This window comes from Acanthochromis polyacanthus, chromosome 12 (assembly GCF_021347895.1).
Source record: "Acanthochromis polyacanthus isolate Apoly-LR-REF ecotype Palm Island chromosome 12, KAUST_Apoly_ChrSc, whole genome shotgun sequence".
NCBI lineage: Eukaryota > Metazoa > Chordata > Actinopteri > Pomacentridae > Acanthochromis > Acanthochromis polyacanthus.
The window spans coordinates 12,231,523-12,248,976 of NC_067124.1; the positions used below are offsets into that span (position 1 = coordinate 12,231,523).

The window sequence follows — 17,454 nt, forward strand, 5'->3', positions numbered from 1 at the left end:
TCATATCCTGGTTCTTCCTCTTCCTCTCTCTCTTTCTTTACACCCCTCCTCCCTCCCGTTTCTCTCTCAACGGCTGACCTGTTATCAGCGCGCTGGAGATTTAACGGCCAAAAAAACAGCCGAGCGCGAGTCAGGCGTGACGGAGGGACGTTTCCCAGTGTCGCCTCTCAATCTTCATGTGCTCTTACACACATATACGCACAATTCAGCTACTACAAGAGAAATGCTATGATTTTGAATGAAGCAAATGCTCAAGTATCTTCAATGGCGGTTACTCACTGCAGTCAGGTACAAAATCATGAGGTGATGGCTGTGTTGGTATGAAATCACAGGAATGGGGGAAGCAGGATTCAGGCCATTCAGCAGAGTGCAATACACACTAATGAGTAAGAGTTCACCATGTGTTGCTATGGGGACCAGGGCTACTTTGACTAAAGGAGAGCAAAAGAGCAAGAGACACAGAAAGACAGGGAGAAGAAAACAGGATGAAAAGGAAGAAGTTGGTGAGGATCCAAGAGACAACGGAGGAGAAGAAAGAGCAATTCAGGTCAGACATATTAGTACATTAACTGGTATTTATCGTGTATTAAAGTATAGTGTATACATTTCATCATCACGTTTATTGTGAAATTAAACACTACGACGATGTGAAAGGTAACTGCATTTAATTTAATGCACCGCTCTGATTGGATTACACAACTAGGCAACAATATTTTTAGTGTTAGTATTATTATCATTGCTATTATTATTGGCTTATTGGCTTAGAGCGCTTTAATATCGTGTAATTTCGGTTGAAACACTAAATATTTGGAATTTTTGGTGGCATGGAAATTGTCAAATTAACACCATGCAGCATTATAAATATCAGCTATCTTCAGCTTCCAGCAGCGAAACATTAATATCCGCTGCAAAAGGCTCATATTTGTTTGAACTTAAATAGAACATAAAGTCAGCCACTGAAGAGAGAAGCTGAAGCAGAAGAGGAAAAAATGGAGCGCAAACAAGAGCCTGCATGGTCCGAACTGTGGACACCTGAGGGTCGCGACCTGCCTTCGACCCCGTCAGATGTGCACTCTGGCTGGGGTGGGGAGGTGTGTGTGTGTGTGTGTGTGTGGCGGGGGGGTACCTCTGCTGCACGACCGACACATCTATAAATGCTACAGGGCCTTCACAATGCTGTCAACGGCACCAGTGCATGCAAAAACTTTGTGCATGTGTGTGTGTGTGTGTTTCAAGAAGCAGGGTGGGATGAACCAGTGCTGCCATGAGCCCCTCCCTCTGTTAACAAGCTGCCTCTGTGACCCACAGGATATTGCAATACACATGTAGACAACAAACACATTGAAAACACACAGCACCGCCGCCTCCTGCAAGAACACTCCTACCGCTCATGTCCGAATAGTGCAGCCACTGTGGCCATTTTGTTTTTGTTTAGTCTCCTTTCTGAGCAAACTTTTGGGTTTGAGCGCTCCGACTTTTCTCTTCTAATCACAGCTGGGGGAGAAGGAAGAAAGCGTTGCGAGGAAATGAAGGACGTGACATGACAAGATGGCCAGTGTGCGGATGCAGGAGGATCTCAGGAGTGTGTTGTTGCGTGTGTGCGGAAGAAGAAGGCAGCAGTTTGGGACTCCAAGGTCAGCTGATAAAACGCCACATTCACCAGTCAAAAAGCGGAGGGAAGGTGGAGAGCTCGCAACCTCCTGTTTCGCACCCCTCCACCGTCACGATTCCTCCAAGCATTCGCCTCAATTAATCACCGGAATTGTTACACCATGGTAATACCGAAAACAATCTCCATGATCACACGCACAAACAAAATTTCAAATTGCTATCATCCATCTCACCTGCCCCTGTTAAAAGCACAATGTGGGGGTGGGGTGGCTGAACCATTCATTGGCCTCTATGTTTCTAAAGGCCCCGGCCAGTGAGATGATGGTGAAAAATTAACGGCAGGCAGCCAAACAAGTAAAAAGGCGCCAGGGCGAAGGGGATCAATGTGCGGCATCCATGGCGGGAGCAGCTATGTAAAACACTTGCCTTAAGTCAGCCGCATCCGGTTAATATTTAATCCCTCCATCCATCTCCACAAAGAGCGTTTCCCTTTTAGCTTTAGCTGCCGTTTACTTTGATTACACACAAACGTTCGGGATGGAGGGGCGAGGGAGGTGGAACAGGGTGGTTGGGGGGCAAAGCGGGAACGATAAGAGAGCATGGTGGGGTGATTTGCATGGGGATGGAAAATATTCTCAGGTTTGATAATCGCTCAGAGCAGTCTAGCGCCAGTGTGAGACAGAAGAGAGGCGGCTGGGCCCGAAGAAAGAATAAAATAAAGAGAGAGAGAGAGAAAGAAGGAGAGCGAGTGAGATGTTGGGATTGCGATGATGGGGAAAAGAGAAAGAGGTGATGCAGAATGAAGCTCAGGAAAACAAACCGAATTTCACTGCGAGGGGTTGCCTTATTTAAAACAAGAGATATGCAAATAAAGCAGGAGTAGCGAAATAACACTGATATTATCTTCCCCGGTTATTTTCTGTGGCAAATGATTTCTAGGGAGGAAATCCAAAACTGTAACTCCCAAGTGAACATGCAAATCCATCTGTGTATTCCTGGGGAGCCTTCTGCACTCACTCTCATGTTGCTTTTTTCGCGTTGCTGTTTTTGCTTCCTCCTTCAACCGATTGAAGCTTCTCATGTTTATTCTGCACTGACACTGGAAACTGCATTTATTACAGAAGCCAAGTAATAACTACACAGTGTCAACAGCATGGTTCAGGAGCGTATAATAACTTTAAAATACACCGAACGCCTATGCATCTAATGATAAATTACACGATGCATGATTAGAAATTACGGCATTTAACCGAAAATGCAGCGTTAAACTTTATTTCCCTTTGCTTCCCTCTTTGTTACTCACACCGTCACCACTTGGCTGCCTGAATCCCGGTTTCATGCACGTAATGCTTCTTATTACACTTAAACAATTAAAGGGAAATTGAACTACATGCCACTGCACTGATTTAAACCCTTAAAAATTGGGAAAATATGGCAAACGGAGAACACACGCCGCTTAAATTTCCGGTTTGTTCGCTCGAAAGCCAGAAGCCTGTCGACCCCAAAATGTGTTTCTCAGCCAGCGGGTTTACTGGAAGTGAGCCTTCAAGATGGGCAATGGCAACTGTTCATTTTCTCACTCATTGACCTCAACTCACCACTTTACAATGTGGAATAAAAGCCGCCCTGTGTTGGCCAACAGAGTGAGCAAGAGCGGATCAAGAGAACCAGCACCTAGGATAGTCTGCAGCCGAGGTGAACACAACACACGCTCTGTGCAAATTCACCCAAACACACACAACAAGGGATGAAATGCGGGTGCCACCATACAACGCCCTGCGCTTTATATTATAAGCAATAACAACGTGATACAAGACACCAGTTTGTAAGTTACTGCATCTTTCTGGTAATATTTGGCTACTGGAGCAGAAAACTGCTGAGCTGCAATAGGACTTCACCATTTAGGTGGCTAAAACCGGACCTTTAACAGACAGACACGTCACCATGATCACGAAAACGGCGAGCAATTGATCAGCGAGAGTCTGCCGCTGGCTGCCTTGTCTGGGGGGGAACCAATGCTGCAGGGCCTGTGACAACACTGACAAGGGTAAAGTGTTATTTCTCTCACACTCCGACAGCTGGACAAGGGGGTGAGAGTTGGGCGGGTGAGGTTGGAGGGGATGTAGGGATGGAGGGACGTGTGGGTGAGATGGGAGGGGCTTTTCGGCCGGCCAGGCAGTAATTCTTAATTGACACCTGTCAGGATAATGGCGGTAGTCACAGCTGTTGCAGGAGAATTTGTCTATCGTCCCGTTCATCTGTCAGCTTTAATGTCCATCCTAAAAGCTGCCCCCTCCCCACACACACAGATTTCATCCCACCCCCCCCATCCCCTGGACCCCCACCCACAAACACCATCTTTTCTTTCAATGCTTCCGTTGAGCTAAACATTGGTGCCCACTGCCATCCTCAAGCATTTCCCTTCTCTGTTCAGTTACCAGAGGGAAGAAAACGGGCCTATTTCGTTACACTGCATTCAAACCATGTTGAGATGATTCAGTATTTAGTGAAAAACAGCCTCAAAAAAAGAAAAAAGAAAGAAATCAAGAATGCACAGTTAAACTCTTTCATTCCCTCCTCCCTCATTTGTTTCCTTTTCAGCTTTTCATTCCTCCGAGCAATCTCCACCTAACTTTGTCTGATGAGGTATGAGCAAAACGGAAAAAAAAAACAAAAAAAAAGAACAGCAGTTTTAAAATACATTTTCATCCCCATTTTCTACCCCTATTTTCCTCCACCTCTCTCTCTTTTTTCTATGCTTTTTGAGTTGTAAAAAAGAGAGTATTTATCTAGTAGAGAGAAGGAGATGTGAGATGAGAAACCTGCTGGAGAAGGGAAAATAGCAAGAAATAAAGCAAGAGGGAGTGCTGCAAAAAAATGAGAGGAGAGATGAGAAGTACGTAAAAGAGACGGAGAGCGAGAAAGAAAATGGTAGAGAGACATAGAAGAGGAAGACACGGAGGGAAGGGAGGAGTGTGCAGGGGTTGGGTGTCCCTGGATAGGGCTTTTGCTCTTCTGTAGTGGGCCCATCTCGTTTGTCTTGTTTGTTTGTTGGCATCAAAGAGCTGCCTCTCACTCCCCCTGCTAACTGATGTAATGAGTGGGTAAGCTACATGTTTTTTTTCCTGCGCCGAGGAATTCAAATACTTATTAGACAAAATATTCTGTAATTGCTCATCTTTTATTGATAGTAGTAACATGTTAAATTTGGCTCTAGCAGACTTTCCCATAGCCTCTCGAGGAGGCACGGCACTGATCAAGAGAGCAAATTTACCCTCGGCAAATGTAATACTTTACTTAAGAAAATTTGAGATGTCAATTTTTGCGCCTTAAATGTTGCATGACTACTTCTCTTGAACGCTTCCCCTCTTATCTTCCTCATGTCTCAAATTATGTGCCAGAGAAGGGGGAAAAAAACAGAAAACACAACATATCAACAGTTTTTCATTAATGAGCTCTTAAGCCTTACATCCCTACTGTGAACCCCTTAACAAAATGTAATTACTCAGCACAACATAAATATTTCATAGTAATTAAGTAGATTTAACAGTGAGCTGATAACAGCGACAGCAAGCTGTTTATCAAAGCTGTGAGTCCTATCTGTATTTTACAAAAGTTTAAAAAAGTGACTCTGTTATACTGCTGCAACATTGAAAACGAGAACAAAAACTCTTTATTTGGGGGGAAATTGTTTTTCTATGGCAGTCAGGAGTAAGACTGCTTGTCAGCCCAGTCCCAGAGGGCTGCTTTCTATCTGTTTCAGACTTGATTTTCTCAGACTTGGATTTTTTTTTTTCTTCTCTTTTTTGGATCCCATGACTTGCTGCTGTTTTTATGTGCTGCAAGGCAGGCAACAAAGCACATCTGGCTGCTTTAATGATATGATTTCCCATCATACTAAGCCACCTCCATTATGACCTCCCACAGAGACATGCTGGCTGCACTTAAGCATTAGGTGTAGGTGTATGTGTGTGTCTGTCTGTCTGACTGTCTGTGTTTATGGTTGACGGTGTGTGTGTGTGTGTGTGTGTGTGTGTGTGTGTGTGTGTGTGTGTGTGTGTGTGTGTGTGTGTGTGTGTGTGTGTGTGTTTAAAGTGCAGTGAGGGCAACACACTGCTAGTGATGGTAGCTGCGTGCCCCGAGGGCAGCTTTTGTTGAGAATGCCCCAAAAAGAATCAAAAAGAGAAAAAGACAAGGAGGGGCATTAGTGCTGTGGTGTGAAATATGTTCTTTTCTCTGTCAACAGTAAAAGCTTAGCATATGCTGCTGTAGCTCTGCAAGTATCTTCTATTTCATTAAAATATATTTTTTAAAAACCTGTTGATATTGAAGGTGCTAGCGTTAAATGTTTTTGTGCAAACTCCTCGTGAAAAACAATTTCAAGAGCAACAAACGTAACCACTGCATGCAAGAAACTAACACCCCACACACACAGACACACACACACATACAAACACCAGGGGCACTTGTGGTGACTCGAGGCATTAGAAGAGCGAGCTGAGCATGTTTGACCTCTGACTGGCCCAAATCCCAGATGTAAATTTAACTATTAGTTTCAGAGGGTGGCGCAGGAGCAAAAGTGGCTATCGACAAGGTCGATCGATGCCACCTGCTAACGACACCGCCACTCCAATTAGCGTAACCTCTAGCTGAGTCCGACCGCTAAACACACACGCACACACACAAGCTAAAGGGAACACCCAGGAAACATACAGTACAAGTGAAGGGTGGAAAATAAAACAGGCTGCGGTGGATCAATATGTGTTCCTGCTCTGTCTGATATCACTGCCTTTGATTGGGAATAGTGCAAAGATATGACAGTCAGAAGTGAGAAACATGTGGCGCTGCTGTTGGAGGTTGTTTTCCTGCTCCTGTGGGGGGAACAGAGAGGGGATCTGAAGGCAGGCCATGCTAAAGAGGATGACTAACATGGCGAGGTTACCGTTACACTCGTTCGAGTTATTCATTCCAGGAAAACTAACACCGGTCAGTGCGAAGCTAGAAACACACACACACACTCTCCTCGTCTCGTCTCTCTCTCCCCTTCTTTCTCATTACACATTCAGACAAACATACACACACTATTTTCCCCATCAAATTCTAACATAAACTTCTCATTTCTCAGAAGCTGTGGAGCCTTTAAGCCGCCGGAAGTTATAAGCGGCTCCAACTTCCAGGCCAAACACACTAGTTCCTTTGCTGAAAATCAACTTTTCATCAAAACAAGACTGTTCTAATTCTCAGGAAGGAGGGTGTTATTCAAATCCGGCAACATTAAAAGTAAAAAAACACACACACACACCTAGAGCCTATGCACTGCTGTATTCCTCAGGACGTTGGTGCAGACAGAAGGGTGGGGGGCACATAAATCTCAGCATGCTGATTATTTTGAGGGGGAGAATATCACATAACAGCAACGTCAAGTAAGAGCACAAAGGTCGCTGTGTAATCTTAGCTACCCCGGGCATGCAAAATCATTAATCCCTGGGCACTGTGATTCTCCAGCTCGGAATAAACTGGAGGCCTTCAGCGAGGCGGCTGCAGCACTGGAGCTGGGAGGACATTGAGCCAAAGTACGTGAAGACCGTGTTATGATGTGGTGGTGATTTACTAGCAGGGGCTGCAACACACGCAAAAGTGTAAAAACTTCAACAGAGCGTCGAGATTTTAAAAATGGTCCCTGGGATTACTTTGGAGTGCTGATATATCAAGCGGTTAGAGCAGGCCTGAGCCATGTCATTAATACAAAAATAAATAAATCTCTCGCAACAGTTGAAAAATTTCCACCCCTAACATTCCAGCTGAAAATCAAGAGGAAACTTCACGAACATACGCTGCTGTTTCAACACTCAAACGATCGTCTGTAAGAATTCAAACGAAAAACAGGAGACGCGCAAAAATTAACAGAGAACAGAGGGAAGAGGTTGCGACGTGCTGTGGCTGGCCTGGATTGCTTATTACAAGGTTATAAGAGTGGTGGGGGTGGGGGCTTACCGAGGTCATTAACTGGCATTGTCTCCTGACGTGATTAGTCAGGTAGCAAAGTCCATTTGTCACCTGCACAGGCAAATTGAGTTGGTGCTGCACTAGGGGCTATGGGGACTGTATAATATCAACTTGATTACATCAAGGCAGCTGCGGACTTGACACCTTACTGAATTTGTCAGCATTAATCGTTAGGGCCTGTCACAAATCCATCAGCTCCACAGATAATTAGGGCTCTCTCTAATGAAGCCAACGGGAAGCAACCTTACCCCCACCACCACCACCGCTTCCCCACGCGCACACTCACACACACCGTCTTTCTTATAATTAACCATCGCACTCCGCAGAAATAAGCGTGACTATCTGATCTGCTCCTCTTCCTCCTGTAAGTCTACCCATGTCTACCACGGATAAAAGGCAGCACCACTCCTGTTTTTTTTTTAACTTGTTCCTACCTTCTCTCCTGTCCTCATCAACTTTAAATCAAGTCATCTAGTGATGAAGCAAGACTGTACGTCTCACAGGAGCGTTTGTGAGCAAATACATAATGTAGAAACATTCACAAACTTGCTGATGCACAAACTTTCTTTCCAGCTTGGCTTTCCTGTAGGATTCCTATACGTGAATTTTCCTGATGAAAATGATCAAAAAGATAATTATGTAATGAGTGCTACATTTGTTTCATCTGCTGAAAATGGGTTCTCGTTATATGTGTCATCTGAACACCACACACACACACACACACACACACACACACTTAAAATTAATACTCGATGTTCAATATTTGACTTGAAAAAATAATTAGCGTTCCAAAAGCAAATTTGTCTCGGGAACCGCAATATTTCAAAGAAAATAAATAAATATGTAAATGAATTTTTAAAGCAGGAGAAGAACAATGCAAAAAAATGTGTTCCTTGCCTGAGGAGTTTACATTGGAAGAAATTTAACTGTAAAATTTGCACAACTGATGCACAATTAGAATTGTCGCTACTCCTGGCGTTGCAACATCATTTTGTGCAAGCTTCTGGCATCGAACCCCTAAAATAAAACCCAATGTAGCCAATAACACTCTCAAAAAAAAAAAACAACAACAAAAAGACGTGCAAGGTGAGAAATAAAAAGAATCCTGTCCAGGCAAGTCGGATATTTTAATTATCTAAAGTGTGATTTTCATGCTCTGTCCCACTATGAGCAATTTCCTCTGTGAGCAGAAGCACAGGGAGGAAGCCACAGGTCAGTACTAGCTCCCACTAGAGCATCAGGCTAGCCTAGTGTGTGTGTGTTGTGTGTATGTGTGTGTAAGTGTGTAAGTCTGTGTGATTATGTGTTGGCTATTTGCTGGTGGCAGCATGTAGTGGAGGGCGTTATCTCTGACTGACCGTCGTGTTCATGGAAGAATGGAAAACATCTCGTTTGCCAAGCTGCGATTGACCATTACAACTCATGATGTGCATGGCACTCAGTGGACAGTGTAATGGATCAATGGTTTGTTTGTGTGTGTGTGTGTGTGTGTGTGTGTGTGCGCGTGTCTGTGGGGAGGGAGGGGTCACAGCGATGTCATGTTTTTCATGCCTCCATCTACATGCAGAAATCTAGGGGGAGTCACTGGGCTCCCATCGTGGCCGACCTTTTCCAGAGGGATATTTCGCCAAAACAGCAGAAGCAAACTCTCTCTCACACACACACTCAGAGAAGTACAGTGAGGCTCGATATCTAAATCTGAATCCTCGCGTCAGTGTGGGCCAGAAATCATGTGCACACTGCTTTGCTAGAAAGGAGAAAGAGAGAAGTTAACAGCGAGCACCGGTTGAATGTTCTCCGTCCTACACTCATCCTCCTCCTCCTCCTCATCCTCATCACCACCATCACCACCAGCTCCCTGCTTAAAATGATAAAAAAACCTGCTGAGTTCAAAGTCTTCGTCGGCTGGAACCTCCTGTTCGACCCGCTTTGCACCTCATATTTCAAAATCTCTTTAAAATTCTGTAACTGTCTTTTGTTCACTCCAGTTGTTAATGCCTAACTTCAAAGGCTCGGCCTCATTAGCACAGAGGTAGAAACCCCTGTCACTCATTTACATTTGTTTAAAGGCTGCAGGGAGACGAGAGGAAAAAGGGGGAGTCCAAATCCAAATCACTAGAAGTCAACCTTGTCGGTCCTCTGCCAACACCTGGTTTTATCAGTTGGTCACATTGCAAATATCATGCTCCCCTCCAGCAGTGGATATTGATTTCAATACTGGACTTATTCCTACAGAGAATGTGGGATGAATTTGGATGGGAACAAGCAAAAAAAACTTCAACATTTGTCTAAGAACAAAATAAAAAAGGAATACTCAGAGATTCAAACACTTGATTTTTTTTAAAAAGAAGGTGTGTTTGGGTTGATTTTTTCCTGCGATCAATTCAACATACACACTTGTCCCTTTCATCTGCTGTTAGTACATGCACATCAAAATAAATGAGGTGAATTTCCATCTTAATTTACAACTTTTTTTTGTTCTTTTTAGTTTCCAGCTCCTGGTTGAAACAACAGGAGGGTTGTGTGTTTGAGTGGATAAACCTACCAGAAGCATGCTTGTCTTCATGGAGGGATTTATTGATGTTTATCAGGGATGAATAGATCAAAGACTGCCACAAGACAGGCGATCAATCACGCATCAAATCAAGGATGGCAATCCTCTAATAAAACAGAAAGAAAGGAAAAAACCGGCTCTCACCAGTTTTCTCCCCCCTTCTTTCCCAGTCAATTATTCATCATTACTCACTCTTGAACCTCAAAAACTCCCTTTTATCCTCCATAACATGCCATTTAGTTTATCTCACCATTCTTAATAGAACTTTCCTGGCAAAGAATGATATATTTTTTTTAAAAACTCAAAGTGGCATTGCGCAGATTCGTGCGTCATTTGCGCAATTAGATACATTTAAAAACACAACTGAGTGTCAAGGGTGAGTTTACGCGCTGTGTTAATAACAACAAAATAAATTAGGCAGAGTTGTAAAATAAATCGCAGCACAAGTCAGGATTGTGATGTGGAAGGAGATATTTTCATTTGGCACTTGGAAAATTAAAAACTACTTGGCTACAGGGATGGGGAATGGTAGGAATGGAGGGGCGGGTTATACCTGCTGATCGCCGCGGCTCTTGCTGCTTTCTCCTCGGCATAGTGACCGTCACGTTCCACGGTGCTTCTCATGCAGGAATTACTGACAAATCAAGTCTATCAGTTTGGAAAAATCATCCCGTTTTCGGGGGAGGGTGGTGGGATCTCGGAGCTGAAAAATGTCAGGCTTCTTTTCAAACTGGATGCTCTTTTTTGGGTTTAATAGCTGGATCGGCTTCAGTGAGAACAAGCTCAGAAATTACGAAGGGACTCGGCCGGCTCCAGACACCTCCATGTCCATTAAAAATCATCTTCCTTCATCTCTCTCGTGGCAAAAAAAAAAGAAGCGGCTAAACCAGCACCTTAAAACCCAAGTTTTCAGTTCACTCCCTCTGAAAAAAAAAATCCCCCCTAATCTCCAGTGCTGTTTGGAGGGGGAAGATAGTTTGTTGCGCCTTTTACGCACGCCAAAACTAAAAAAAATAAATTATTTCTGGCGGTAACCAAACAAATAAGTCCCGTGTGAGCGCACCACACACCTCTGATAAGTAATGTATCCTTGCGTTTCCTTCTCTTCTTTTGCCAGAGACCTGAAACAGAGAAGGGGGACAGGAGAGAGCAGATAGACAGGCATTAGATGGGTTAATGTCAATCCCGTCACCACCACGCCACCTCAGCCCGGATCCAGCCTCACCAGTCCGGCGGAGACTTTTTCCTCCCTCCCCTCCTGCCCTCTTTCTCTCCCATTGAAAAAAAAAATAAACGGGACGAGCAGGCTTTCTCTCTTACTTACGTTTTACGAGTCGTGAGAATGATTTCCACCGCTCATCTCATCGCATCTTTTGGACAGAGTCGGGTTTTTGGGGAAAGAGGGGTGGCTGATGCGGTGGAGAGGAGATCACTTGAGAGAGAGGGGAAACAAACAAGACGCAGGCGCATCCAAGCTTCGCCAAACAACAGATCAGATCGACATGGACTAAATATTTGTCTCTTTTTCTTGAAAAAAAAGGCACAAAAAATAGAGGGGGGAAACTCCAGGGACTGATCCGAGGTCTCTCAAAAAAGAAAAAATGGAAACGCGGTGGATCCAGAAGCTGTTTCAGACAGTCTCAACTGATAGACAGACGCATCGAGTGGCTTTTCCTGCTACATTTTTACTCCTCCCCTCTCCACAAGCGTCACCCCTGACAGAGGAGCCTACCTGTCAATCTTTTTAATTGTCTTGTTCCCCCCCCCCCCTCTCTCTCTCTCCCTCCCTCTCTCTCTCTCCTTCTCCCTTATGCTTTAAAAAAATCCCAAACCTCTGACAAAAGGACAGAATCCTCTCGGAACTAACCGGGAGATCAACTAAAACCAAACTTACATGCACATGTGTGGCAAACTACAACAAACACAAGCCAAGTTAAGCTTTAAGGTTGTTACTTTGGTTTCAGATTTAGCTTCCAATAGCAGTGACATGGCAGGAGTTAGAGTCCCGAGTCCCACTGAGGGTGGGACAACAGTCCAACATGGTCCAGCGGTGCGTAATTTTGCAGAAAATTACAGTCAGGTGACAACACATGAGCAAAACGGAAAGAGCACACTTTCCCAAATCGCGGACTTTTGGTTACAGGTGTACATGTGGGAACAAACACGTCTCCGCAGCAGCGCAACCCTAAACAAATATCTATTTTTTTTTTCAAAAAGATGAATTTGCGCAATTGAAGCTTTATAAATTGTATTTGTAGATGTTGGAAAAGATCCTGCAGGTCGGTGTTGCTTTCGTGGGAGTAAAACGGCGGAGGATATGTTGGGAGATGAGGATTGATTTGTTTCACCTTACTAGGAAGTGAGTGTTGTGTCCGGGAAGGGGAGGGACTCCGACGACAAGTCTGGGGCGCTGCTGTGCTTCTTTTTACGAGGCTGCACCAGCGAAACGTTTTCGCGCTTAAAAGAAAAACTCGGTTCCGCGCTTCTTCTTGTTTTTTTGTTTGCTTAAAGATCGTCGTGTTTGTGCTTTTTAATATTGTTTTAAAGCGTCCGGCTGCTCTGCGCCCGGCCCCGGCCTGCACGCTGTGCCTGAGCAGGGGGGAGAAGAGCCCACAGCGCAGGCTAATGGCAGTCGGGCTTATTACGGCCATAGACACACGTCAAGTTGCCCGTGAACTTTGTCACATTTCGGAGCCATGTCCAGTCGGCTGCTGCTGCCGCTGTTGGGGAGAACAGGCAGAAGAACGATCTCGGTAATCAGCTGGGGGCGCAGAGGCACCGACGCACTTTCAAGAGTTCATGCGGCTGCGAGGCGCTCCATCATAGATCTGTCCTACTCGGCGCACTTCATGGATTTTAAAGGCTCCTCCATACCGAGCAGCATGAAAAAGCTGGTCGTAACCAAGCTCAGTCCCAATTTCCGAGAGGCCGTTTCCGCGCAAACCGTGGCCGTTCCGACACCCGGAGACGCGGACTTGCTCATCAGAAATCGGTAAGTTGTTGTTTTTGTTGGTAGCACAAATGTTTTCGGAACGGTGTGACACGAAGCGTGGTGTGAGAACATCCGATGGTTATTATTGGGTGTCCATCTATCACTATATTGTTGAGAAGTTGTAAAAAGGTTGTGAGCTTACCTCGGTTTACCCTTGTCCAGCACCTGCGATCATCATCATCACAAGATGGCAAAATACGTGAGGAATAAGCGCTGTACTGTAATTCCAAGTTCCGCCCTCTCTGCATTTGTCTATCAATCCATCTCGGCATCTCTCTCTTTCTCTCCCTCCCTCTCTCACCCTCTCTCCCTCTCTCTGTCCTCCTGTCTCTCTACGTCACCAACCTGCAAACAGAAAGTCATGGGGGGGCTCAGACTGGCATCCAGAGATGGAGATGATGGAGAAAGAGATGCAGTGTTACATAGCGCTGGAATTGCAGCATCATTCACAGCAGCAGCAGAAGCAGCCAGCAGTGTATTCAGAAGTCACATCTACACACCTCCTGTAGCCTGATGAATAGAAACGTGGCGTTAAACCCAACATTTTTCTAACCCAAACAGGAGAATTCATGCGTAAATTCTATTTTTGTCGAATAGGTGGATTTGTGTTTGGAGGTGATATCCCACTTTTTGATTTAAGGTTTGCCTGATCATGTGGTTTTAAATATTAAATGCTCACACACACCTCAGGGTTTTATTGGTGTGTTTAGTGCCAATAAATTGCCATTAGAGTGAGTGCAGAACATACTGCACTGGGATCTTATGGGCTTGTAAGGCAGTGATCAGCTGCTTGTGAACTAAGACCTTTGACCGGTCGGTTGTCTGTATCAGTGGCAGTCAGGAGAGATGAGGAATGTATTTGAACTAACGGGGGAAATAAACATATTGTGTATGCGGAAGTCATTTGCAGCCAAAGAACCCTTTGTCTAATCTTGCAGGTGTAACGAAATATAAAATATAGAAGTGTTAAGTGATAAGGGGCATGTCTGCAGTCAAACTGAGTATTTTTTTGAATTATTATTTTAGATTTTGACTGCAACAGATCTTATGTTGTTTTTATATAGATATATAAAGAATCCTTTAGCGACAAGACTCTTGAGTGCTCCTCAACATCATATTAGATCCAAGTGTGCATAAATGTAATACATGACATGCACTTGAAAGACAGAGGTGGCATCAGATTGTATGATGTGCCTTTTTATGATCTTTTTTGTTTTTTCCTTACAACTGGGTTTAACGAATTTGGCTAAAAAGTATATGTTCTCTTTTATATATTTGTGTATTATTTTAGTGTAAAAATGCTCCTCAAAAGAAATAATTTGCATGGATTTGTTAGTGAGGCCTCGAAACCTTTAGCATTTTCCTAAGTGTAGCATTTGAATTTACACCACTTCATATTATCTGCTTGTTCTACTAATTTTCTTAGTAAATATTATCATTTTGCCCAACATCATCTCTGCAAATAATGTGATCAGTTTCAGAAGTTTTTCAAAGGTTTAGGTTTAATCATTGTGACTGTGTTGTCACAAATATCTGCTTATTTTGGTTGATTCAAACTCAAATAGCCCCATGTTTTCAGTTCCACGCATCCAAATAGTTGTACCCTTTGATTATAACATCATATGTCTATGTGAGGATGTAAAGAACTCAAATCAAGGTGGTTTGCTGTATCATTGTTACTCATCTATAAACCACAGCAGCATTATCTAGCAGCTCAAAGTACACGTTTGACATGCACAGTAATAGTAATGAGGCACAGCATGTGTGCCGCTCTAAAAGACAGTAAATGATTTATTTATACATTCCTTTCTCACATATTTGTTTCCCACATGTTACAAAAGTAAGATGAAAACAGCCGTCTTCGTGTTGAGGCAAGAGGCAACTATCTAAGATTTTAAAAAAAAGTGGAGTTTTGTTGTGGGTGTCTCTGAAGACAATGAATCATGACATCATGCAATGTGTTTTGTGATACAAGCCTTTCCCTGTCAGCGCAGGACTGTTCTTTTCAAGAGAAAAAGGGAATCATTGCCAAAACAAACGGGATTGTTTGTGCCGTGTGCACATGTGTCTAGAGGAGGAAGATGAAGCCTTGACCTTCATGCAGGATTTCAAGAAATATGCACTTGTGCTAATGACCACATAAAAGCCATTTTTTACGGAAGTAATGTGTGCATTTTGCTTTTCTCACCATTTAATCTTCCTTTTCCCCCCTCTGTTTGTGTTTCAGTTTTGTGGGAATCAACGCCTCTGATATCAATTACTCATCCGGCCGTTATGACCCCTCCGTGAAGCCTCCCTTCGACGCTGGTTTCGAGGGTATTGGGGAGGTTGTCGGCCTTGGCCTCAGCGCTAGCTCCCGCTACACCGTCGGGGACACCGTGGCCTACTTCGGCAGCGGTGCATTTGCTGAGTACACGGTGGTGCCAGCCAAGGAAACTGTCCCCGTTCCCGCGGTGAAGCCAGAGTTCCTCACCCTGCTGCTCAGTGGTGCCACGGCCTACATCGCCTTGAAACGTCTGGGCGACCTGGCAAAAGGTGAGACCGTCCTGGTCACAGCGGCTGCAGGAGGAACGGGGCAGTTTGCCGTGCAGTTTGCCAAGCAGGCCGGTTGCCATGTAATTGGCACCTGTTCATCCAACGAGAAAGCCGGCTTTCTTAAATCCATCGGCTGCGACCGGCCAATCAACTACACGGCAGAAGACCTGGCCAAGACGCTGAGGAAAGAGTACCCACAAGGCATCGACGTGGTCTATGAGTCGGTTGGAGGCAGTGTCTTAGAGGTTGCAGTGAATAGGTTGGCTAACAAGGGCCGACTGATAGTCATCGGCTTCATCTCCGGCTACCAGAGCGCGTCAGGGATCCCACCTTTCAGAGGAGAGACGCTCCCGGTAAAGCTGCTCCAGAAGTCGGCCAGCATTCGGGGTTTCTTCCTGCCCCACTTCATGAGTGACTACAGTGAGGCTCTGAGTAGCATGATACAGATGTTTGCAACAGGGAAGTTAGTGTGTGAGGTGGATTGTGGGGATTTGGCACAGGAGGGGAGGTTCATAGGCTTGGAGTCAGTTTTCCGTGCCGTGGACTACCTGTATGCTGGGAAGAACCTGGGGAAAGTGGTGGTGGAGGTGGCACCGCCGGCTGTTAGCAATAGTAAGCTGTGATTTAGATAACTGTTAATGCACTAAAGAAATCATACTTGAATTTAGGTGATTAAGTTTAAATCAGATGGCGTCACTGAATGTTTTCTAATAGAGTTGATGTTCTGTATTTTTGTAAGATGATTGATACAACCTAGTAACTGAAGAAATGCTACATATATATATAATGCTTTAATAAATAAACATACTCGCAAAATTTATTTTCTGCTATCATACTTTGGAAACTGTGCAATAAAAAGTGATTTTTATGCACGTTAGCGTTAAGTCATTCTAAGTTTGGAACAATAAATTTTATGTAGAATATTTAAAATGGTCTAATAACTTTGTGTTCTTAGTAATATTGCACAGATTAAGACTCTGAAACAGAAGCTTCTATATTTCATCTATAGAACTATTTTTATGGCGTCTCCTAATCTGGTGTACCCACCTTCTGTCCACCTTTAAAATTATTTTAGACCTGCTGCCATTATGTGCTTGCTGTTGGCACTCTCAGGCACTTTATCTACCATAAATGTTTTATGATAGACTTCATTGTTTTTCTAATAGGGGCTTACATTGGTATGTGTTTGTCAAAAAGTGAGTGCTGCTCCAGGTGTGCTTGGCATTTCATTGCCTGTTTGTGGCTGACAGAAACGGCATTCACACAATCAATCTTTTCATTCACATGCCCTGAAGCTGCACATAATAAAAAAAAAAAAATTAGTCCAGCTAACCAGGAGTTGGACTAGAAAATGTCATTATTTTCCCCCACCGTGAGTAAAGAAATCACTCCTAGTGAATGCTTTGTGGAATGCCCTTTGACACTTTTTTTCATTTCCATTTTTTGTATTTAATTTAGTGTTCTGAAACGAAAAAACAAAGACTCACAACATACCACATTAAGTTTAGTTACATGGTACTAATTTCTGTCTACAACCCCAAAAAGTGCACAAAAGAGAAGACACAATAGATAAGTGTTAAGTGTAACTTTTAAAGCCTCGCTGAACAGTTTTCAAAATCTTGCGGGATTTTGAATCGAAGTAGCATAGACAGACAGACCAGAGATACGTAGAAGCAGTCCGTGTTGTATCGGTGTACTGTATGTCATCTAAAACAAACACCTGTTCCTACCTGGCAGGGAGGGCTGTAGTCTTCAT

General features: G+C 44.0%; 2 protein-coding genes across 2 annotated transcripts in view; one reads left to right on the top strand and one right to left on the bottom strand.

Moving 5' to 3' along the window:
* Positions 1-13,571, bottom strand: part of LOC110948237 (teashirt homolog 1) — a 35,833-nt gene extending 22,262 nt beyond the window's left edge. The window contains 2 exon segments of the mRNA XM_051956512.1: positions 10,725-11,292; positions 13,306-13,571. Of these exon segments, the coding sequence (XP_051812472.1) occupies positions 10,725-10,764 (40 nt within the window). The 5' untranslated portion in view covers positions 10,765-11,292; positions 13,306-13,571.
* On the top strand, positions 11,966-16,518 carry LOC110948238 (prostaglandin reductase 3). The gene is made up of 2 exons (XM_022189681.2): positions 11,966-13,163; positions 15,391-16,518. Exons 1-2 carry the CDS (start codon positions 12,868-12,870, stop codon positions 16,319-16,321), a joined length of 1,227 nt encoding a protein of 408 aa, XP_022045373.1. The 5' UTR covers positions 11,966-12,867; the 3' UTR covers positions 16,322-16,518.
* The last annotated feature ends 936 nt before the right edge of the window (positions 16,519-17,454 follow it).